This window comes from Chiloscyllium plagiosum, unplaced genomic scaffold, assembly GCF_037043375.1.
Source record: "Chiloscyllium plagiosum isolate Xiang-an unplaced genomic scaffold, Cpla_swu_hap1 HiC_scaffold_19, whole genome shotgun sequence".
Classification (NCBI taxonomy): domain Eukaryota; kingdom Metazoa; phylum Chordata; class Chondrichthyes; order Orectolobiformes; family Hemiscylliidae; genus Chiloscyllium; species Chiloscyllium plagiosum.
In genome coordinates, this window is record NW_028270157.1 from 19,408,285 (window position 1) to 19,432,606 (window position 24,322).

Here is a 24,322-nt window from a genome sequence, read left to right on the forward strand (position 1 = left end):
ACCAGTGGTATCCCACAAGGGCCTTACTTACTTGCATTTTGTTTTTAAAGACTTGGATAATGGCATAGTATGCCAAGTATCCAAATTTGCCCTCCTTGCTGAGCTGTATTTGAAAAAAAGTTCCGATCACCCACTTCCCTGCTCTTGCCTTAAAATCCACAGTTCCCTAAACATAGACTGAAATAAATTCAGTAGTGTGTTTCCCCAGACAATGAATTCTTGACCATTCTAGCTTGTTACATAAGAAAGAAAGAATCCAGGGATTGGCTACTTGATCCCCTGAGCTTGTTGTGCCATTCAAGAAGATCATGGTATTTCTGATTATAACCTCAAATCCACATTCCCACTCACTCTTCATAACTTCTCACTGTCTTATCAAGAATCTATCCACTCCCATTTTAAAAACCAATTCTACTTTTCAAGACGACATTTCCAAAGACTCCTGACCCTCAAAATGAAACAATTCCAGTTTTAAATAAGCAGCCACTTATTTTTAAGAACAGTGGCTATGAGTTCCACAAAAGGAAACATCCTGTCCGCATCAACTAAGTTAAGAGACCTCAGGATCTCAAGATGTTGAGTTGAAGTGCTATGGAGTGTGCACAAGGAAGTGGAGATGAGGCTGACATGACAGGAGATCAGCCAGGATTGTATTAAGTGGCGGAACAGGCTTGAGGTGCTAAATTGCATCCTCATACCCCTAGTTCTCATGTTCAATCAACTTGCCTCTTAATCTAATTTGCAACAGATCCAAGGCTGGTCTGTCCAACGTTCCCTCCCAAAATGACCTGTATTTAGGTTGGAAGCAGTTCAAAACAAGTTTACCAATGCATTTATCTGCATCCTTAAATAAAGGTGGTGATCAACACTGTGCACAATATTCCAGATGTGGTCACACTGATAACCTGACTGAGATGAATACAGTGTATTTTGCCATTTCCTCTCTGTCCAATGGTGTTGGACTTTGCTGCCAATGGAAACAGCAGCCCTTGCTCCCAACCACCTTATTTACTCTATCAAAGACCTTCACAACTATAAAAGGAACAAGGGACAAAACTGAAAACATATCCGAGACACTGAGAATTTTACTCACCCATCCTGAAGGAAGTGGAATTTCCTTTTCTCTTGAGAGTCAGGTGTGGTCGTTGCCCAACACGAAGTTACTTGCAGCACAAACGCAATGCCAAAAGCCCCAGAGGATTTGACCTCCAAATAGAGATCATCATTCAGCCAAATCACTGGGCTTGCACCATAAGCAGCATCAGGCGAGAAAGTATGGTCTTTGTAGAGGGTCATAGTGAGTTGGAGTTTTTCTTCATGGTACTGCACGATGGGCTTAAAAATCCTCAGCAAGAAACAAGAAAAAAAGTTGTATTATTATCTCTGTACAAAGCCAGACCATAAATTGAAACCAGCCATAAGTCCAATTGGAATTAAGGAGAATTGTTTGGAACGTGAAACGGGCTACCAAATGGAATGAAAGTAATTGAGGTGAATTGTGTAGTTGTGTAAAGGTGAATCTGAGTAAACACAAGAAAGAAAGGAATAGAGAATATATTGAAAACTGGATGAGGGAAGCTGGGTAGTAGTTTATGTAGAAGTCCAGACTTGTATTTACAGAGTGCCTTTAAATTACCTCAAGACATTGCTAAGCTTCATTGGCTGTAAAGCACTTTTCAGATGTTAAATGTAGGGATTAATAGTGAATCAGAGACTGATGTTGTCTAACATTATCTCCTCACCATTACTGCTTTTCTTCAAAGTAGTGTCATGAAATCTCTTATGATCAATCAAGAACAAAAACTACTCGCTGCCCCTTCAACTCAATGATGGTTCCTCGGACAACACAGCTTTTCCTCATGACTTGCTCTGGAACATGATTTGGAGATGCCGGTGTTGGACTGGGGTGTACAAAAGTTAAAAAAAGTCACACAACACCAGGTTATATGGGAAGCATACTAGCTTTTGGAGCACCGCTCCGAAAGCTAGTGCGCTTCCCATTAAACCTGTTGGACTATAACCTGGTGTTGCATGATTTTTAACTTTGCACTGGAAAAAATTGCATTCAAGTCACTGGAGTGGGAAATGAGCCAATAACCTTCTGAATCAGAGACATGAGTGTCACTGAGCCACACCCAACATGAGAACACCAAGGTAAATGCACTGGAACAAATGGTCAGTGTTGTAAAACAGATTCTAATTTAAGCTTGTTGTTCTCTCTATTGGTCCAAACAATGAGCTAACCTGGGCACAGCAACCCCAAACCTATTCAAAGATCAATTTCACATTCTGTACAATAGTTTAAAAAAAAACATTTACAGGAGTTCCCAAATGCTTCTCTTAAAATCAGTCGATTGCCAGACATTGAGCAGTCTGTCATACACAAAGGCAAGACAAAGACAACATTTTTAATCATTTTCATCCACCTCGTTCCCGCTTCTCTTTGCATCAATGGCCATCAATAAACTCAATCCTAGTAAAAAAAAAGAGTAACAACTATTTACCTGATGTGTGGGGGAGTTGGCAGAGGCATATTCACCAAGGATTGACGTAGATAGGCACATTTCACTTCAAATATTAACGGCTCTTCTCTGATTATTAAATCAGAATGGAAGTCATTAGTGATGACATGTTTAAATATACTGTGTGTCTCATTTATCTAGAAAAATTCAAAGAGACACCAAATAGCATTTTGATCTCCTTAGCATTTTAAAATCAAAGCTGAGACTTGACCTGTTACCAGGTCTTAATTTACAAAATTTATTCAAACTTAAAATGCAAATAGAATTTAAATTGTAAGTTTAAAAAGTGTGTGTCCACATATACCCAGTTCAAAGTATTACCAAATTCAATTAAAACATATCAGTTGAGATCATTACTTCACACAATACATCTCTGGCCTTAGCTTGAGAGAGGAAGGAATATCTTTTTTACCAGCAGCTGTCCTCTACAGTAATCCTGCTTTTCAGTGATTGTAAAGGTGTAGTATTCGTGCCCTTCCTTGACAGCACAGCTACCATCGTTCAAGACCAGATTCAATCCGGACTTCAACTGATCTGCCAAATATTCTTTTGACACAATTATTTTCATTAAATCTGGTTCACAACTTGTGAATACTCCGTGATCTAAAGAGGCAAAACCAAAACAAGACAACGCTTGTAGATGAGAGAAATCCACATCTTGATACTAAACGTTAGACCCAATGAAAAAAATTTTCCGGCCTGTAGTTTAATACCCCGCTGCATCACTGTTGAGAAATCCTACTGGTTTTAGTTACTCCATTGGGCTACAGAGTCTACAGCAAAGGTGACCACACAGCCTCGCTTGTCATATAATATTTACTCTGAGCCTCCTACCATCATAGCAGACCTATCCTACAACTCCTTCTCTTCTACCTACGTTTATTTTTTTTTTTAAAAAACCTCCCCTCACGCATGGTAGAAAAGTTTCACATTCTCACACATCTCTAGATAACAAAGTTTCTCTCGAATTCCTCTTTTGATTCATTAAGGACCATTATCTGTTTAATGGCACGCCCAAAACTAGGTATCACAAGACTTCATTATAAAATTAATCCAAGACCTCTATTAGGGCTCCCCTCACTTTCCTTTATTTCTCTTTCAGCCTTTTCCAAAACAAAAAGTGCTGGAGAAACTGTGCAGGATTAGCAGCATCTGTGAAGAGACAGAAACAGTTAATGTTTTGAATCCAGTTTGGCTCTTTGGAACCAAAAAAGTCCCATTGAGTTCGTACTTCAGTTGGTTCATCATCCTAATCTTCTCCAGTGCCACCCTTATGACAGAGACCAGAGGTACATACTGTGCTCTAAATATACTGAGGTTTTACCATAAGATTCCCACTTTTCAATACAATTTCTCTCAAGAGCAAATCCCAGGGCTTTAACTATCTTCATTATAGTGTTGTTACCTCATCATTAAAATATCAGAGATTTTGCATGACGGATGTAGTCTTTTGGATGGCCACGAGAGAGAGTCGAAAATGTCAATGGGACCTCCTGCATTGCTTGATGTAGTTGAGACATTTTAAAATATTGTTTAATGAGCTTTTAAAACATACACTGATTAATGCAGAGGAACCACGATTATCCAAACAAAATGGGCGGATAATTGATTATCCAGGTAATTGAATTTACCTTAAACAAGGGAAGCCATAGCGATCTAACGCTGTGCTCTACCAGATAACTTGTTTAATTCTATAATTTTAATAAGTCTGCTATTTAAACAAACTTATCTTTGCAAATTACAGGTGAAACGGAGAAGGACTTACCATCACATAAATATTGTGTGAAATCCCAGCATGAAACAAGGTCCCAAAGAGCTTCTACGTGCACAAAAGCACTAGTCAGTTTCTGAAAACTCAGTGTCGCAATAGAAAGAGAGAAGCACCACCTCGCATGGGTTTACTTTCTCAAGGAGAAAGTGAGGTCTGCAGATGCTGGAGATCGGAGATGGAAATGTGTTGCTGGAAAAGCGCAGCAGGTCAGGCAGCATCTAGGGAACAGGAGAATCGACGTTTCGGGCATTAGCCCTTCTTCAGGAAGGGCTTTCTCAGCCATGTTTTTCATGAATGGCCCAGAAAGGTGACAGGAATACCCTGTAAAACACTTTTGCAAAGGGCTGTATAACTAATCTTTACCTATAAAAATATCCAGTCGCTGATGCTGGAGGTGCTTGTGTTTCTTTGTTTTTGCCAGTGTTTTCACACGTTCTTCAGTACAGGTAAATCAAATACACTTTAATGTAAAGCTTTTGAGGGACCGTGAGATCTTTTTCGTATAATCTGAAATTCGGATAATCAATATTTGGATAATCAAGGTTCCTCTGTATACTGTTTGCGAAAGAGAGCTTTGAATTGTGTAATGACTAATTTCAGCTGCAGAGAGCACAAGGGACTAAAAAAAGGGTTTTATTATTTGTTCACCACTTGTTGGTGCTGATAGTTAGGGCAACGTTTGTCAGCTATCCTCAAAAGCCCGAAGGAGGTTTTTGATACTAAAACAAAATGACTTGAGAGAAAACAGATGCTGCCTGTCCTGCTGAGTTTCTCCAGCAATTTCAGTTTTTGCTTCAGATCGCCTCCATCTGCGCTTCTTTTTATTTAAGTGTTTCAATACAACCAGGTTGCACGCTCTCAGGGCAATTAAAGTGACAGTGTTGCTGTGGAATCATGTGTAGGCCACAACAGATAAAGGATTTTAATATTTTCCCTTCACCAGATGCTGCCAGACCTGCTGAGTTTCTCCAGCACTCAGTTTCAGATCTCCCACATCCATGGCTACAATAAAAGCCAGGTACTATCTGCTCAGTTAACACAATTGTGATTGCTCGGAAGCCATTCTATGGGCTTGGTATTTTTGGCACAAGTCAATTTAGCCACTGCAATTTTATAAAACAGCGGCTGGATGGGAGTTTGGGAGGATCACTCCAACTTTATTTATGCACATTTGGTGCTTTACCTAGTTACAGCATTAACCAAATACATATCCCTTAATCCATTTCTTTGCTTTTTCAGATAGCTACCATCCTGCCGTTCACACCTGACCTAGACATCCTTGATTCTTTACTCATCCCATCAGGGCACCCTATGGTTTCTGAATGATAAGTGTCATTAGTGCAATCTTTACTGTCCTTCACCCTCTCTCTCTCTTACCACGATCCCCTCCCCCACCCCACCAAAACAAAAACATCTTTTAAATTGTTCAAACATTATATTGCTAATTTTCATTAGTTCTGATAAAAAGTTAGGAAGTCACAAACTCAAACATTCACATTGTTTGGATCTCGACATATTGTCTAACTTGTTGAATGTTATCAGCTTGTTTAACTTTTTCTCTTATTGCCTGACCTTACACACAAGAAACAGCCATTGGGTTAAAATAGCTCAAGGATGTACACTCAGACTATACTCCAGAAAGGAGCTGACATCTTGAAGAAAAAACAAAATGCAAAAAAAGGGAAAAAAACAGGATGGACAATATTAGATTGAATACCAATCCTTTCCACCCCTTTCAAAAGAAAATTACCATATCTTCCCAAATATCAATTCCTTTGTAATTGCAGCAACATTCAGTTTGAGGGGGAGAAACTTAGTTTGGGAGCAACTGTGTCAAACTCAAATTAGGACCATTACAAAGGAATGAGGACACAGCTTAATAGAGTGAACTTTGAAATGAGTTGAGCGACAATGATGGCTGAGGAATAATGGCAGACGTTTTAAAAAAAGTTCACAGCAAAGATAGAGAGAAAGGAAGATTCTCAGATGGAGATAAGCTACCGGTTAAACAAGTAAGTCATGGATAGACTAAGTTGAAAGAAAAAAAAATACAATGTGACAAAGATTAACAATAAACCTCAGGATTAAGAAAGCTTTAAAATCCAAAATGATTACCAAAAATGTAAGGCGAGTAGCGAAGATGATCGAGTCTGCAGTGATATATGGAAAGGTTGAATGGGCAAATAGCTCGCAGATGGAATACAATTTCGGGAAAATGGGGAGGTTATGTGTTTTGGCAGGAGGAAAAGAGGAGCTGAATTTTTGTTCTTTAATGGAAAGAAAAAGATGAAACAAAATTGCAACTCAGGGAATTTAGGGCTCCTTGTGCCTAAATCACAAAAAGCTAGTATCCACAGGTTATGGGAGAGGCAAATGGAACATTGGCCTTTGTTTCAAAAGGGAATGGAGAATAAAAAGTAGGAGGTCTTTCATCTTCTGGCATTAGAGGCAGTTCAGAGAAAGTTCACTAAACGGAGCCTGGATATGGAGAAAAGCTGTTGAGGTCGAGATTATATTCATTGGAGTTTAGAAAAATGAAGGGTGACTTTATTGCAATATGAAAGATTCTTATGCAGATGCTAGGAATAGATGTAGAAACATCACTTCCCCTTGTAGGAGAGTGTAGGGCCAGACAGCACAAGGAGAGTAAAAGAATTGATCATTTAAGACAGATGAGGAGGAGTTTCTTCTCAGATTAGTAAATCTGATTTTTTCTTAAAAAAGAAACACTGCAGAGTTATTGAGACTGGTGATTAATGTGCTCAAGGCTGAGATTTTTAAATCAGTAAGAAAATCAAGCATAGAGTTCAACCTTCTTACCCGGCTGCTTATGAACCATTAAACCTATAAACTTATTCCAGTGCTGATGGAAATGCCATCAGCTTGAAATAGGATAGTGAAGGCGGCGTTTGGTATGCTTTCTTTTATTGATCAGAGCATTGAGTATGGGAGTTGGGAGGTCATGTGGCAGCTGTACTGGACATTGGTTAGGCCACTGTTGGAATACTGTCTGCATTTTTGATCTCCATCCTATTGGAAGTATGTTGTAAAACTTGAAAGGGTTCAGAAAACATTTACAAAGACGTTGCCAGGGTTAGAGGTTTTGAACTATAGGGAGAAGCTGAACAGGCTGGGGTCGTTTTCCCTGGAACGGAGGCTGAGGGGTGATCTTAGAGGCTCATAAAATCATGAGGGGCATGGATAGGGTAAATAGACAGTCTTTACCCTGGGGTGGGGGAGTCCAGAACTAGAGGGCATAGGTTTAGGGTGAGAGAGGAAAGATTTAAAAGAGACCTAAGAGGCAACTTTTTCACACAGACGGTGGTGAGTGTATGGAATGAGCTGCCAGAGGAAGTGGTGGAGGCTGGTACAATTACAACATTTAAAAGGCATCTGGATGGGTATATGAATAGGAAGGATTTAAAGGGATATGGGCAAAGTGCTGGAAAATGGGACTAGATAAGGTTAAGATATCTGGTCGGCATGGACAATTTGGACGAAGAGTTTATTTCCATGCTGTACATCTCTATGACTCTATTTAACTATTTTTCCCTCACTCTCTCGCTCCACACAAAAAGTTTAAAAAAAAAGTTGCTGAGTGTTTTACAGCATACCCAGTATAATGGCACTATCGGTTTGTTGAAAGTGTCTCAGGTTATTCATTAAGTGAATTAAGAAAAGATGCCCACATTAAAGTTTCAGCTTCTCATTGACAGGAGAAGAGAACTATACCTTTACAAGCTCTCTCATGTCCACTGGGTTCGAAGTATCCTTGATGACAAACGCATGTGAAAGAATCAAACGTATTGATGCAGTCTGATTCCACTGGGCAATCATTAGCTGTAGCATTTGCACATTCATCCTCATCTACACGAAAATAGTTTTAAATTTATGATTGTTATATAAACAATTATCCACATTATCAGTTATTTAACAAACAAACAAACAAAAAAAAAACACCAAGAACTTGGACAACTAATGTTTGGTTTAAATTTCTACCTGGAGAATCAAATGAAAAATGCAGCCAGATTTGTTTACTCAAAAGGGAAGACATTTCATAAATCAGATGCTGAGCTAAACAGGAGGTACATTTGAATGAGTAATTAAAACAGCGGTTAGAGATGGTATACATTTTAAAGTGACAAAAGGAACTGTTCACTCACCTTTCCAGAAAAGTCCACTGCCCATTGGAAACACATTAGAGTGATTCACACCTGACAAGAGATGCATAAGGCTTGAGGTGGGGTCACTGAAGTGGACACCCACTGCAACATTCATCTCAACTGTATCATTGCTTTTTGACAGGTACAACATCTCTACTTCTACACTGGAGAATTGACCAGAATCCAGAAATAACTGCAGAATCTGTGAAATTAATACAAGAACATTGGGCACAGGAGATGGAAGGACCGGGGCACTCTATATTTCAGTCTATTAAAACTGTTGCTCCTGTCAACGTAACAGTTTTTTTACCTTTTCATTCATGTTTTAAATTTAAATTTATGCTGGTATAATATTTTTATTCAATGAAAAGGTGTCATGGCTTTCTTTAAAAACAGAAGGAAATAGTCAAAGTCTAATCTTTCACCAGATAGAAATAACTCTACTCAAGATGGGTTATGGAATGATATATTAAGTACACCATTATGATTGTGCCAGCTTTTTGAAACATTATCAAATTAGTCTAATGGGCCTGCACTCATCCCTTTTTATTATTATATTCTAAATGGTCCAAAAATTGAATTGTTATTTATTGGAGAGGAATGCAATATGAAGGATGGATGTTTTGCCGCAGAGGCAAAGTAATGGAGTAGTGAGTACAGTTTTGCCTCCATATTTAAGGCAGGATGTTGCGGCAAAAAAAAAAAAAAAGGCAATATATTCTGAGTTTTAGAAGGTGAACTTTAAAATAGAAGCGGAGGAATTTTGGTCAGTCCAAAGAACTTCTTTAAAGAAAGAAAAACATCAGGTGGTCATCCTGGAATTCCGATCCACATCACTAAAGCAGGTGACTGCAATCCAGCACCTTTGTATTCAAATGTAGAAAAGAACAAAAAGCTAATGCAAAAGATGGAGTGCACCTTGCAGCACAGTGGTAGCGTCCCTACCTCTGGGTTCAAAACCCAGCTACTCCAAAAAGGTGAGTGATAGCAACTCTAAAGAGGGTGATTAGAAAATAAATAACATTAATGGAGATGGTGGCAAGGGCAGGCAATAGTGTAGAGATGTTATTGTTGGACCATTAATCCAGAGAAATTGGTTTAAAACCAGCCATGGCAGAATCTAAAAATTAATAAAAATGAAAATTATTAATGGATAAGATGAAGGGATCTTGTAGCATAGAGGTTGTGCTACTACCTCAGAGCCAGGAGACACTGGTTCAAGTCCCACCTGCTCCAAGAGGCTTGTAATACCATCTCTGTACAGGTTGGTTAGAAGATATTTTAATGGATGTGATGTTTAAGTTGATGGATTTATGACATGCAGAATATACAGAACAAAGCCATTAGTTTGGTTTAGGACTCCGAGCAGAGGAATCAACTTTTCCCCTATTTAGGTTCCCAGAGGAAACCCACACAGACATGGGGAGAGAATGTGCAAACTCAACAGTCACCTCATAATGGAATCAAACTTGGCGCTGTGAGGCAACAGTGCTAACCACTGAGCCACCATGCTACAATCTCACCACATAAGAGGTTCCTTTCACAAACATGCTATTCTATCTTGTTACCTCTCTAAGGTTAAACCATGGTTTAACACTCATTTGAATCTCACCTTGGAATTAGCGATAGTTGCCAGCTTTACGTATGCTCTAGAAGTCGGATCATTCATGTAATCAGAAAACATCCAAGGAAAGTAAATGTGGACATGTATTGTTTCTGGCAGCACCACAATGCTTCTATAACCAGAAGGCGGGATGTCTACAGGACAACCTATGGAATTCAAAGACAAAAACCTGTTAAAAAGCAGACCCTCCAAATGCACTAGTTTGTTCAAGAACATTGGTTTCTTGTCACCTCTTGAATTTACCCTCTTTACCCTAACTCAGGTTATAATAACACAAAAGGGAATTACAGCACATAAAAGGAGGCCATTCAGCCCTTTAAATGTTTGCTATCATTGTAGATGCAATCGAGTCAGTCCCATTCCCACCCTAATTGTGCACGTTCATGATCCAGATGGAGCTGGAGACAATGCACAATTACTTCAGATGCAGTAAATTCCTGTGTATTATACAGGGAATATAGAAGTTATTCTTTATGCCACCCCCTTACATCTCCATTCTCTCCCTCCCCACCTTCCCACACCTCCAGTGTTGGGAATATTTGCACATAATGAGAAAACCACCAACAAAATATTCAAATAGTTAATTTCTTTTGATGTACTGGTAGGCTATTGAATGATTGGAATCTTTAACAGACAAAAGTCAATGCTGTTCTTGGTGCATTACACTTGTATTGGACAGAGGGAAAATAGGAAAGCAGTTCTGTGATCTCTGTTCACAGGATTCCCTGGGATGCTTTTGTGCTGATCAGAATTGCTGTTTCTCAGTATTCCTTCTCCAGATGCTTTCACAAGGTATAAGTTGGCTACTTCACTTACAAAAGGTTGATTTATTGATTAAAAGTCATAGCTTACAACAACTGATGAATTTAAAGTATTGTGTGTGTTTCAGACTTAACCTGGCTTTTACTACAGAGAAGAGAGAGCTGAGCTGATGGGAGATCTGAAGGCTTCCATGTATCTTGTTCACAGCTAGGCCTTTGTCATTGTCAATAACTGATCAACTACCACTCACCTGTAACCAAAGATGGAAACAGCTACTGGGCAAAGTATTCACCATGAATATGTTTTGAAAGCTAGTATCAAGTTTCTTGCTTTCAAAACGTACAGCAATCCTTGGTTCTGTTCTCATTTGTCCACAATTAAAAATATAGAAAAATCTAAAATTAAAAAAGTGTCTTTATACTACAGGCTTGCAATTGTTAATAAATTCTCGCATACCTGTGAACTCAGTCCTGGTGATAGCTTCACTCCTCCAGTGCCCACAGACTACTTCAAACACAAACTGGTATTGGGTGCAAGATTCTAAGCCCAGCACTTGGTAATAATTCTTCCTGGTGAAAACTGTTAATGTGTTAACAATGCTGATAGAAACACCATGAAATACTGGTGGGGGTTTCCAGGAGAAAAAGCCTCCATCAACAGCTCGCTTGTAGAACAAATCAGTGATTGTTTCAGGAGCTAGAAATTAATACACATTTTAAAATGAATAGAAAGCCCATAACAGAGTCAAATACAACAAAACTAAAACCACTAATTACAAATTCTCTCTACTTGGCAGAAGTAACATTATTCCACAGACCAATGGGTCTACAAAACAAGTGAGATTGGATTGGAAAGCAAGTTATGAAGCACACAAGAGTCCAGAAAAGGAATATAGATAGCTTAGCAAGTTGGCAAAAATCTGGCACATGGACTATGTGGGAAAATATGAACGCATCCACTTTGGCAGGAATAGAAAACCAACAGTTAAAAAGAAGAGAGATGGAGGTATTTAAAAGGTACAGAGTGGCAGGGGTCTGGGTGTCCTGGTAACACAGTTAGTATGCAGCTACAGCAAGTAATTTGGAACTCAAATTAAATATTGTTGTGTGTACATCAGGGGAAATGGAATATAAAAAGGATGTTTTGATGCAGTGCTGTGGAATATTGATGAGACCACATCTGGAACACTATATAATTTGAACTCTGATTTAAAGGAAGATTGTAAATATATTGGAAGCCATTTACAAGATTTAACTTGCTTGATAGCCACAATTTGGGGTTTATCTTAAGGAGGAAGTAGTGTTGGGCCAGTCTTCATTGGGCTGATGAATGAGGAGTACTCATTTTTGAGAATCTGACAGTTCTTGACAGCGTGAATACTGAAGTGTTGCTCCCCCTTGTTGGATAGGATAGAATTAAGGAAAGGGTTCTCCCATCTAAGACAGAGATAAGGAGGAATACATTCCCAACCCCCCCTCAAAAAGATCATGAGTTTTGGATATCTTCATTGAAGAGCAGTAGGAATAGGCCATTCAGCTTCTTGAGCCTGTTCCACCATTTAATGTGGTCCTGGCTAATCTCATCTTGGCCTCAACTCCACTTTCCTGCCTGTTCTCCAAGACCTTTCAGACAAAACTAAAACTTAGAAGGAAAGGTCACTGGGCCCAAAACATTAGCTGATTTTTCTTGACTTCTGTTTTTGTTGCTAATTTAAAGTCTGTCTATCTCCTCCAATTTACTCAATGTCCTGGTATCCACCACACTCCAGGGTAGCAAATTCCACAGAGGCATAACCCTTCAAGAGAAGTAATTATCCTCACCTGCCACTCCTTAACCTAATACTATGACATTCCCTTCTAGATTATCCCATGGAGAGAGTGATGGAGGCAGAGTCATTAAATATTTAAAAAGGAAGAAGGATTGATTAACAAAGGAGTCAAAGGTTCAGGGTGAGACAGGGATGTGCAACTGAGGTCACAATCATATCTGTTGTTATACATTTTGTATTCAAGAGGTGAGCAGAATCAAACAGCAGGCTATTCTTACTCTAATTTGTACGCTTGAATGGTGGTGGCAGCCTAAACGAGCAAAGTGGGAATTATATCCCTCAGCTGGAAGGACTAGTGCCATCCAGAAATGCCAGCCAATAGGATCAGGCAGCTTCCTTGAATGGATTTCATCATGTTGACTGTTTCCACACTCTCACTCAAGCGCTCCATCTGGTGGCTCGGGAATTCTAGCTCCCAATACCCACCAACGTTTACTACCAGACAGAGCCCGGTCAATCTAAAAATACAGCTGATGTTAAAAAAAAATCACAACACCAAGTTATAGTCCAACAGGATTAATTGGCAGCATTTGGAGCACTGCTCCTTCATTTGGTGGTTGTGATTTTTAACTTTGTACACCCCAGCCCAACACTGGCATCTCCAAATCATATTTTAAAATGTTGCACATTTATTAAAACGCTGCACAGTCAGCAGTATATAGTCAGGTATTTTATTTTGCAAAATATTTAACTATGAATGCACAATGCTTATATGTATTTCAATTGAGTTTTGTCTCACAGGCAAAAGAAAATTTAAGAAAAATAAGTACCCAATTCTGACATTCACTTTGATTCTAATGGGGACATGGGACTTAAAGCAGTGGTTTTCAGAAAATGCAACCTAACTTAATGTGAGGACTCCCTACATCATCCCTCCTCCAAACGTGGTTGGGTAAAAAGTTGTTGAGTAATCTCATGACAACCTGTCTTCAGAGTTGGGACTTTGAACATACTTCACTTTGTCATCTACATGATCATGTAACTGCTGAACAGTATCTGCTGAGCTAGAATTCCACCAGAAAATCATCAAACCAGTTGAAAATTAACTACAGAGGAACTTCAATTACCCAAATATCAGATTATCCGAAAGGGTCCCGAGGGAAACATTATGTCAAAGAGCTGTTTCAACCCTGATCGCATCTTTTGTTTACAGGTACGATGATTAAAAACAAACTTGGCTCACTGAAATGCTGCTGAGAACAGGCCTCAACAGTCCAGGCACAGTCTCGAAATGACTGACTTCCCGCCCTCTCTCCACACTTTCCCTGGAGTTCTACACAGGGGTGAACCCTAAACCCAGCTTTCCCAGATAATCTCTCCAACATTGTCCTACACAGGACAGAGTGGAACCAGTCAAAAAAAGTTGTGTGTGAGAGCGCGCGCTATTTGGAGACTTACCCCACAAAGGCAGCAGCAGTCTTATTGTTGGTGTACAGTCCGGCTGCCCCGGGGGGGACTGGAGGGAGGTGGTTGGACCTGGGGGGGTGGGGCAGGGGGAGAGTGGGGTCGGGCGGGGTTAGGGGCAGGCAGAGAGAGAGTGGACATGGTTAGAGGCGGGCAGGGGGCAGGGTGGGAGCGAACAGGGTTGGAGGTGCGGGGTCTTGTGTGCAGTGTGCTTTTTCCCTAGTCTCCCGAACTGGGAGCAGACTTCACAGAAAACTCCGAGCCCCAGAGGAAAATCAGTTAACTGAATAGTGAATTATCTGAACAAGATGGCCGGGCACTATTTCGTTTGGATAATCGAGGATCCTCTGTAAATAGCTAGAGGTAATAATACCTTGAAAGCAGGAGTAGACTTGAATTGTTCCAAAATGAAGTTCACAATCAAATCAAATACCTCATGACTTACTGAGGATCCTTTGCTTTACAAGACCATCAAGTCATCTAACAAATTATAGACCTGCCATGAAGCGCAACAACATACATTGTAATGCCATTGCTCCATCTTCCACTGCATCTAATCCTGTATGACAGAGTGTGTCAAGCAAGTGAGTGATATTTTAAACCTCTGGTGTTAGAGTGTGGAAATAAAAAAAAAAATATGTGTCTTTATTTTATCAAGCAATGCTCTCTGCAGGAAATTTAACTGGGACATATCATAGAGTCAGAGATGTACAGCATGAAAACAGACCCTTCTGTCCAACCTGTCCATACTGACCAGATATCCCAACCCAATCTAGTCCGACATGCCAGCACCCGGCCCATATCCCTCCAAACCCTTCCTATTCATATACCAATCCAAATGCTTCTTAAATGTTGTAATTGTACCAGCCTCCACCACATCCTCTGGCAGCTCATTCCATATACATACCACCTTCTGCATGAAAACATTGCCCCTTAGGTCTCTTTTATATCTTTCCCCTCTCACCCTAAACCTATGCCCTCTAGTTCTGGACTCCCCGACCTTAGGATAAATAGACCAAGCCTTTTCCCCATCTATGCCCCTCAATTTTGTAAACCTCTATAAAGGTCACCTCTCACCCTCCAACGCTCCAGGGAAAACAACCCCAGCCTGTTCAACCTCTCCCTTTAGCTCAAATCCTTCAACCCCGGCAACATCCTTGTAAATCTTTTCTGAACCCTTTCAAGTTTCACAACATCTTTCCGATACGAAGGAGACCAGAATTGCACGCAATATTCCAACAGTGGCCTAACCAGCATCCTGCACAGCTGCAACATGACCTCCCAACTCATGTACTCAATATGCTGACCAGTAAAGGAAAGCATACCAAACGCCTTCTTCACTATCCTATCCACCTGCGACTCCACTTTCAAGGAGCTATGAACCTGCACTCCAAGGTCTCTTTGTTCAGCAACGCTCCCTAGGACCTTACCATTAAGTGTCGAAGTCCTGCTAAGATTTGCTTTCCCAAAATGCAGCACCTCACATTTATCTGAAATAAACTCCATCTGCCACTTCTCAGCCCATTGTCCCATCTGGTCCAGATCCTGTTGTAATCGGAGGTAACCCTCTTCACTGTCCACCACACCTCCAATTTTGGTGTCATCTGCAAACTTACTAAACTATGCCTCTTATGCTCGCATCCAAATCATTTTTGTAAATGACAAAAAGTAGAGGACCCAGCACCGATCCTTGTGGCACTAGGGCAAGAAAATATAATCCTTTACATAAAGTACCAACCTGTTGCCACAGTGATTGTTCTCGAGTCTGCCACTGCACCAGTCCTACAAACAGCCTCTACTGTTAGTATCTCTTGGGTACAAGGTTGGAGCCCAGTTGAAATGTATTCCATCTGTTTCTGGGCACGTTGCAGGGCTCCATTTTTGTAAACATAGAAGAATATTTCTGTTGGATCGCCTGTCACGGACCAGGACACGACATAACCATCAGTGGAACCAGCTGTCTGAGTAACTTTTACAAACTTCACAGGAGCTGTGTGCAATGAAAAACATTAAGTGGTTGAAGAGATGGGAACATTAAAACATAAAAGCAGTGGTTCAGGAGTTTGACAGATTAAGGCTCATATACTCGTATAAAGAAATTTGCAAACATATGATGCCTTCAAGTCTCATTTCCTAAAGAAAATTTTACATAGGCAATAAGGAACTTTCAAAGGCTAATCACTAATGTAATAAACAGTGGTAGGAAAACTACACAGCAGGACGCAAATACCATGTGATAATAGCCAGATAATCCCAGTTTGAGGGACAAATATTGGTCAGGAAACTAGGGCAATAAATGTGGGATGCTGATCTGGTCAAGAAAGCAGTAGGAACTTGCCTGTCTTCCAGGTTTATTTCACAAAAAGCCCAAACAGCACACGTGCAGACTATTATCCCTTCTGCATACTAGCCCCTCCCAGCTGGGAACTTATTCTTATATTTATTTCTAAGTGGCAAGTCCCACATTTCTTAACCACCCAATTGCCCTTGTCTGAGTGCCATGCTTAGACCATTTCAGAGGGCAATAAACATATTCCTGTGGGTCACCTGTGGGCTAGAGGGCAAGTGCAGTACATTTCCTTCTCTTTAAAAGAAAGGACAGTGAATGAGATTTTTTTTTAAATCTTAAAAAAAAAATGCTTAGTTCTATGGTCACCACACAACTTTCAATCCCAGATTTTTAACAGTTTGTATTTTTAATTTCTCCAGCTACTATGCTAGATTTGAAAGTGTACCCAAAGCTTTAACCTAGATAACTAGCCCAAAGAACTTCAGTCATGCACATTCATCAGAAACCAAACTAAACAGCCAAACTACTCAAAATAACGGCAAGTTCTAAATAAAAATGGGAATAGGCAAGTGATACTTAGTGGCCACTATTATTATACATCCTAACCCCACAGGGGACTTTACTTATTAAATCATTATACTTCATTGTTGCTGGATCACATCCCCAGAAGACCCCTGTCCAAACAGCATTGTAGGTGTTTCTACATTACATAGTCACAAACATGTACAGCATGGAAAGACTCTTCGGCCCAACTTGTCCACGTCGACCAGAATCCAGTCTCATTTTCCAGCATTTGGCCCATAGCCCTCCAAACCCTTCCTATTCATATACCCATCCAGATGCCTTTTAAAATGCTGTAATTGTACCAGCCTCCACCACTTCCTCTGGCAGCTCATTCCATACACGCACCATCTTCTGTGTGAAAAAGTTGCCCTTTAGGTCACTTAAATCTTTCCCCTCTCACCCTAAACCTATGCCCTCTAGTTCTGGACTCCCCTATCCCAGAGGCAAAGACCTTGTCTATTTACCCTATCTATGCCTATCATGGTTTTATAAACTCCGATATGGTCACCCCTCAGCCGCCAGTGCGCCAAGGAAAATTGCCCCAGCCTATTCAGCCTCTCCCTATAGCTCAGACCCTCCAACCCAGGCAACATCCTTGTAAATCTTTTTTGAACCCTTTCAAGTTTCATAACCCTCTTCCTACAGGAGGGAGACCAGAAATGCACACAATATTCCAAAATGGCCTAACCAATGTCCCGTATAGCCGCAACATGACCTCCCAACTCCAAGAGACAATGCTCTGACCAATAAAGGAAAGCCTTCTTCACTATCCTATCTACCTGCAACTCTACTTTCAAGGAGCTATGAACCTACACTACACAGACTGCAGTGATTCACAAAGCCAGGTCACCTTCGAAGGTTGGCCCAGTCCGTGACATCTAAATCTTGTGAACAAATGTTTGAAAACAAACACGATTGGATTCTCATTTTTAAGGAACGATACTGATCGATTTACCTAGATTTGCCACCACAAAGATCTCTGGGCTTTTCTTCATCTCAACCACTTCACACACAGATGCGAGAGAAACGTTCACCTTCAGGCAAGCTGGCAGTCCATCAATAAGAAATGTTGTTCCACTTTGTATCAAACTGTAAGACTGAAGTAATGGATTAGCGACCTCGCCCCTCCGTCCAAGCAAGTGGACGTCAAGTTGGAACCAGTCAAAGCTTCCAAAAGCTGGTTTGTCCCAGTAAACAGTAAGGCTATGAGCACTCGAACTGATTATGGTTAAGTTACTAGGTGGCATAGGGTCTACAAAAGAAATATAGGTCTTTAATGGATCAATATTGGAAAGTATGTTCATTAGCAAGCCTGCTTACAAAGTCTGAGTTGAGCTCAATAGTACTCAATTTCACTCAAGTGATAAAAGGAAAAAAAGATTTGGAAGATAATTGGCACTGATTGATCGTTCCTTAATGCTTAGGAGAACATATGTACCATTGCCAAGGAACATGTCAGCTTATGCAGGCCAGTTTACTCTACAGATGGCTCTGTCCAGCTGGAGAAGACATCCCAACTGTGATTCGAATACACAGAGATCCAGAAAGCATGTGTGGCATAGCCTACTGGATGTAAACTGCTAATTTGGGAGTGTTGAATCATTGCAGACAAAATCATTTGGAATTCTACAAGCTGTATGGACTATATAGCAGGAAACACTTGATGCACAAAAACAGACATTTAAAGCTTAGCCTTATACATGAAGGTCATTTCAAAATACTACGGAACTTAGGCACTTCATATTTTTAATCTAAATAAACCCACAATAAAAATACCAATATATTACTAGCTACCAATCTTTTCAAATATTTTTAATCAAAAAAGGTTTAATCACTCATTTATTCAGTCCTCAAATTTATACACTTAGTATTGGAAGTAACTGCTGCTATAAAATATTACTCATCCAATTTATGTCTGGTTACCAATTTACCAGTGATCTAGAACATTGTTTCCCATGGTTAGTTTTAACAGATGTTGAGAAAATAGTGACCAAGTTGGCAGAGATTTTTCTGATTGAGTGCCTGAAACTACAGCATAACAGTGACGTAGCAAAATTGTTGACATAAGACTTTGAGTAAACAGTTGCAAAAAAAAAAGGAGAGTTTAAAAAAAAAGCAAGGTTCATTAAGAACTAAATTACCTGTAATGCTTGCAGCACAGATATCATGCTGCCCTGCAATAGTCAAACATGACGTGTAACATTCACATGGTGTTAGGGCTTGGATTTTTTCATCGGTCTGATCTCGGACAGTCTCTCGATACACATTGTTGCCACTTGCGTCGAACAACAGAAGGGTGCAAGGTGAACCCTCAAGGAAACAGTCTCTGAAACCCCAAGAGAGACTCAGAGCAGTGCTAACGGTAGTGATCTTCAAGGGGAATTCGGCAGCACGAACTTCAAGATGGAATCAGTTTCAATGGTTAGTGCAACAAAAAGTGGTTAAAAAAAAAGTTTAATTTTCTCCCTGAAAACACCCACAAATAATCTGATAGCTGTTAGAATACCACATTTAGAATTACTTATATATATTCAACCAAGAGGTTTGATCGATGGATGGTCAATAAGCTGACATATTAATTATCTCTCAACTATGAACTTATCTCTGATCTATATTAAATTAGGTCTCCTGACTCAATCCTGATCTAGTATGTACTGTTTTATTTCAGATTTCCAGCATTCTTCTTTTAAGGAGTCTCTTAGTGGTACACGACATGTTTATTACTGAAGACAAACTTTTGACAAAAACAACTTTTCATCTTGCACTCCACAGGACAAGCGTGAGTGCACCAAATTGCAAATAGTTGAGCTTAGTGTGGCTTGCTAGAAACAACATATATTCATACCCAGGGATCCATTCTCCATCAATAAAAGGAATAATGTTCAAGTCTTGTGCCTTTTTTTGAATTACCCAGGAGCTTAGGGAGTGTACAATGCCCCATTGATTTCTTCATGGCAACACCACACCAAAAGCAGTACACTTTTCTTCCTAGAGAAAAACTGGAGACTATTTGGAGTTGGGTTTGTCCTGATAAGTGCAAGATTCAAAGCTTCAACAAGTCTCCTTTCAGCTTTTAAAAAAGAATGGTTAACAAGAAAGTACTCATCTACCTAATACCAGAGCTACACCATCTGCCTCAGAGATGTGAAACACTTCTCCCTGACAGCCCAGATTGATGCTCCTTTGGAACTGGAAGCTTTGGTCAGAGTCTTTGATTTTCTAGAAAGAGAAAGGCCGAATTCTTGCAGATCATTAGAGATAGGGAGCTCCGCTCATACTGTCCAGCATTCAACACATTCACAGCAGCTGGCCACTTACCGAGTCGGCAAACGGGATGGGAAACATTTGTGCACCACTTCCATTTAGGGAATCCACCAGGAGGTGTGGAGGACCTGAACATTATTACAAGAAAAATAGCAAAGTTTATTTGCAATATATATAAACCTAAAAGACACTGCTGCTTTGTCCTGTTGAATAATTTTTTACACTTAAATCATGTGGAAAGTGACAGATAAAGAAAGATAAAATGGACCATAACGATCAGAACAGACTGATGAGGCTGCCTAGCGTGTTTCTGTCCTGGAAATTCTAAGCAATCTCATTCTCTTAAAATTATCCACTGTATTTCAGGAAAGAAAATTCCTTTCCATCAGTTCATCCCAGGAAATATAGACTGGCTTCAGAAAAACATGTCTTTAATAAACACTTTATAGTATAGAACTTGAATTTGCTGAAAAGACATGCTATCAAAGCTTATCATCATCCTCCATCACATGTCATATAAATTGTTGCTCCCTTTGAAATTTGCTGATGAGTGCAAGATGAAAGGCTTTAGCAACAGGTCATGAGCCTTTGGAACTGTCTTCCTGGGAAGGAAGAATCTTTGAATACTTTTAAAGGCAGGGTAGGTAGATTCCTGTTAAGCAGAGAAGTGAAAAGGATATCAGTGTTAGCAGAAAAGTAGATGCGTTTAAAAACTAGAGCAGCCTTGATCCCATTCATGATGAAGCAAGCACAGAGGGGGGAGGGACCACCTGTTATATATTCACACCCAGATCATCCCAAGGTACAGACACAGGTTAGAGCTAGTGGGGCGGCACGGTGACTCAGTGGTTAGCACTGCTGCCTCACACCGCCAGGGACCCTTGTTCGAGTCCCACCTCAGGCAACTGCCTGTGTAGAGTTTCCACATTCTCCCCGTCTATGTGGGTTTCCTCCCAGTGCTCCTGTTTCCTCCCACAATCCAAAGATGTGCAGGTCAGGTGAATTGGCCATGCTAAATTGCCCATAGTGTTAAGTGCATTAGTCAGGGGTAAAATATATGGCAAGTGAATGGGTCTAGGTGGATTACTCTTTGGAGGGTCGGTCTGGAGTTGTTGGGATGAAGGGCCTGTTTCCATACTGTAGGGAATCTAATCTAACATGTTATGGTTCATCTGCAAAGCACAGCTGTTAAAAAAGGGTAGAAAAAACACACACTTTGAAGAAAGCAGTCTTATCAAGATGTACATACACATGGTGTAGATTCTCCAGGTAGATGACTTGTTCGATAGAGAGTATCGTAGAGTGTGCTGCATTCTCGGCTCCAGAAACCAGGAGCCAGATTTTCTGTCAGCCTCAAGGACACAGTTATTGTTTAAATAAAGTTGCCTTCTGGAATCACAAAGCAAAAAAAAAAAAAGAACAGTTTAATGACAAGAACATCTCATCAAATACCATTGTTGAATTTCTGGAAATTCAAAGGCGTTTTGACAGGGCTATTGCTGACATCATTAATATCACCACCTTGGGGATGGACAATCACAAAGCTTTTAACAGTCTCTTCCTTGGAAGATGTCCCCTCCAGAAACTAAAAACCCAGCTGCCTCAAAGGGTGAAGGGATCACTTGAATAAGACTTATTGAACAAGATGAAAATTAAGTGAACGTTTCTCCTTTTAGAAAAAAGGCTTTCTGCAGTTAAACACTGGACCTCCCACAAGGTCAGACAGCAGGCTAGGACAGCATACATAAAGCCTGATCTAGAAAAAGCAGGAGGCCATTCCACCCTGTACACACCTCTCTCACAGTGTTTCAACGAGATTAGAGCTAACCTGTCACTCAACTCCCTTCACTTGCTTTTGATACCAATTACATACGAAAATCTCATTGCTCTCAGTGTCCAAAGCTCCAAGCACCTTAGAGGGTCCTAGAGATAATTACAAAATTGAGAAATCCAGCCACTATTCCCACCAGCAGAAAGATCATGAACCAGATGACACAGATCTAAAGGTAAATGGCAAATGAAGTAATGATGACTGGTGGAAAACTGTTTCTAAAGAAAAATCAATGGCATAATTATATTAACAGGAATCAGGAAGAGTATCTCAAATGCAGGAGAGATGTTAAGGCTGGAATAAGGAAGGCTAAGAGGAAGCATGAGGAACGGATTGCAATGTCCTTCAAACATATTAATGCAGGATAGTGTGGGGCACATAAAGGAACAGCAGGGTAAGTTGCTCACTGAAGCAAAGGATATGGCAGAGGCACTAAATAAATATTTTTCATCCGTCTTTACCAAATCAGAAGATGGTGACAATGGCCCAATTGAAAATGTGGGCATTGAGCAACTGAGCAGTATAGTGATAAAGAAATGCTAATCAAGGCTGGCAACACTCCAGGTAGGAGTAGCCAGGCCCAAAGAGGATGCATCCTAGATTGCAGAGAGAATGTTTCCAGGCATCTCTCAACACAGGATTAGTCCCATGGGACTGTAGAATCGCAAATGTGACACCACTGTTTAGGAAAGGAGCAAGATAACCCAGGAAACTTTGTTAACAAGTTGACACGAATAGTGCAAAAACTGAGGCTATGATACAAGAGAAAGGTAAATATACACAGTGAAAAATAAATCAACACTAGACAGTCAACATGGCTTTGTCTGACAAATTTAATTGAGTTCTTTGATATGGTGACACAGGAGTTGGGGGTAGGGCTGTGAATGTTGTATATTTGGACTGTCAGAAAGCATTTGACACTCACATGGCAGGTTGATGAGTCAATTAGAAATGTTTGAGATTGATGGGTCCTTGGCAGCATAGAGTGGAAGGTGGCTAAAAGACAGGGAAGAGGCTAGGCACAGATGGGAATTTCTCAGATTCGAGATGAGTTGAAAGTGGTGTTCCCAGGGATTGGTTTTGGGACCCTTGCTCTTTCCTGATTTACATAAACGATGTGGAGATGGGTGTCATGAGCAAAATCTCTAAGTTTGCAGATCATACGAAGCTTGGAGAACAGTGAATTGAGAGGATGATGCTGAGTAACTTCAGCAGGACATGGCCTGTTTGATCAAATAGGCAGACACCTGGCAGATGAATTTCAATACAGAGAAATGAAAGGTAATAAATTTTAGTAGAAGAAGCATGTACAGAAAACACAGGCTCAAATTTGAGGAGAGTTCAGGAGCAGAGCGACCTCAGGATTCATGTGCATCATTCTGTGAAGGTAGCTGGGCAAGTTGCAATAGTTAGTAAGGCAGCTTATAGAACTTTGGGTTTATAAATAGAGGCATAGAGTAGAAAAAGAAGGACGTCATGCTACACCTTTATAAATCTTTGATCAGACCACATTGGGAGTATTACTTTCAGTTCTGAGCATGTCATTTAGCATTCTTCCTTTTTTAAAGTCCTGGAGACAGTGCAAAGGAGATTTATTAAAATGATACAAGGAATGAGAGTTTTTTCTCTCATCTTTCCTTGTATTGAAACTTAATCTTCTCTGCTCCAAGGAGAATAAGAGGTAACCTTAAAAAGGTGTTCAAACATTATGATCAATTTTGACGGGGTAAAGAAGGATATTCTGTTTCCACTCATGTGTCAGTAACTAAGGGTCACAATTTCCAAGATTGTCAACAAGAGAGATTTAAGAGCAAGAAGGGGGGGGGGGGGGAAAAACCATCTTTACTCGATTGTTAGGATTTGGAATGCTCTGCCAACTGAGGTTTCAAGAGAGTTTGGTCAAATGGCCTCCTTCTATACTATAAAACTCTATGGTTAGTGTGTGGAATATGTTAGCAGTAAGTTTTATCACTGTATTCAAGAGAATTTGATCATTATCTGTAATGAAATTGCAGGGCTGTGAGAAAAAGGTGAGATACAGTAATAGTTGAATTGCTCTTCAAGAGGGCCAGCACAGTCAAAGGCTAAATGGCCTCCTTCTGTGCTGTAATCGTAGAATGGTTATGAAAAACTACTACTTAATTTCCATTGTAAACGAAATCAAATTTTATGATGTCATCTGCTTATTCTTTATAACACCAGAGGAACTAGTTACTTGATTTACTATATCTTTCTACCATTTTAATGATCCAAACATCTCTCAAAGCCTCTGGAAGGCTATGCAATGCTAGTCCCATTG

At 40.1% G+C, this 24,322-nt stretch overlaps 1 protein-coding gene across 1 annotated transcript in view; it reads right to left on the reverse strand.

Annotated features, from left to right (window-relative positions):
* Positions 1-24,322, reverse strand: part of LOC122559398 (uncharacterized) — a 40,441-nt gene that overhangs the window by 12,605 nt on the left and 3,514 nt on the right. The window contains exons 3-15 of the mRNA XM_043708846.2: positions 21,442-21,581; positions 20,247-20,320; positions 20,039-20,147; positions 19,070-19,324; positions 17,884-18,180; positions 15,813-16,064; positions 11,299-11,538; positions 10,069-10,226; positions 8,457-8,658; positions 8,026-8,160; positions 2,935-3,125; positions 2,505-2,659; positions 1,094-1,345 (exon numbers count right to left, since the gene is read on the reverse strand). Coding sequence (XP_043564781.2) covers positions 1,094-1,345; positions 2,505-2,659; positions 2,935-3,125; positions 8,026-8,160; positions 8,457-8,658; positions 10,069-10,226; positions 11,299-11,538; positions 15,813-16,064; positions 17,884-18,180; positions 19,070-19,324; positions 20,039-20,147; positions 20,247-20,320; positions 21,442-21,581 — 2,460 coding nt within the window. The remainder of the gene's footprint in view (positions 1-1,093; positions 1,346-2,504; positions 2,660-2,934; positions 3,126-8,025; positions 8,161-8,456; positions 8,659-10,068; positions 10,227-11,298; positions 11,539-15,812; positions 16,065-17,883; positions 18,181-19,069; positions 19,325-20,038; positions 20,148-20,246; positions 20,321-21,441; positions 21,582-24,322) is intronic.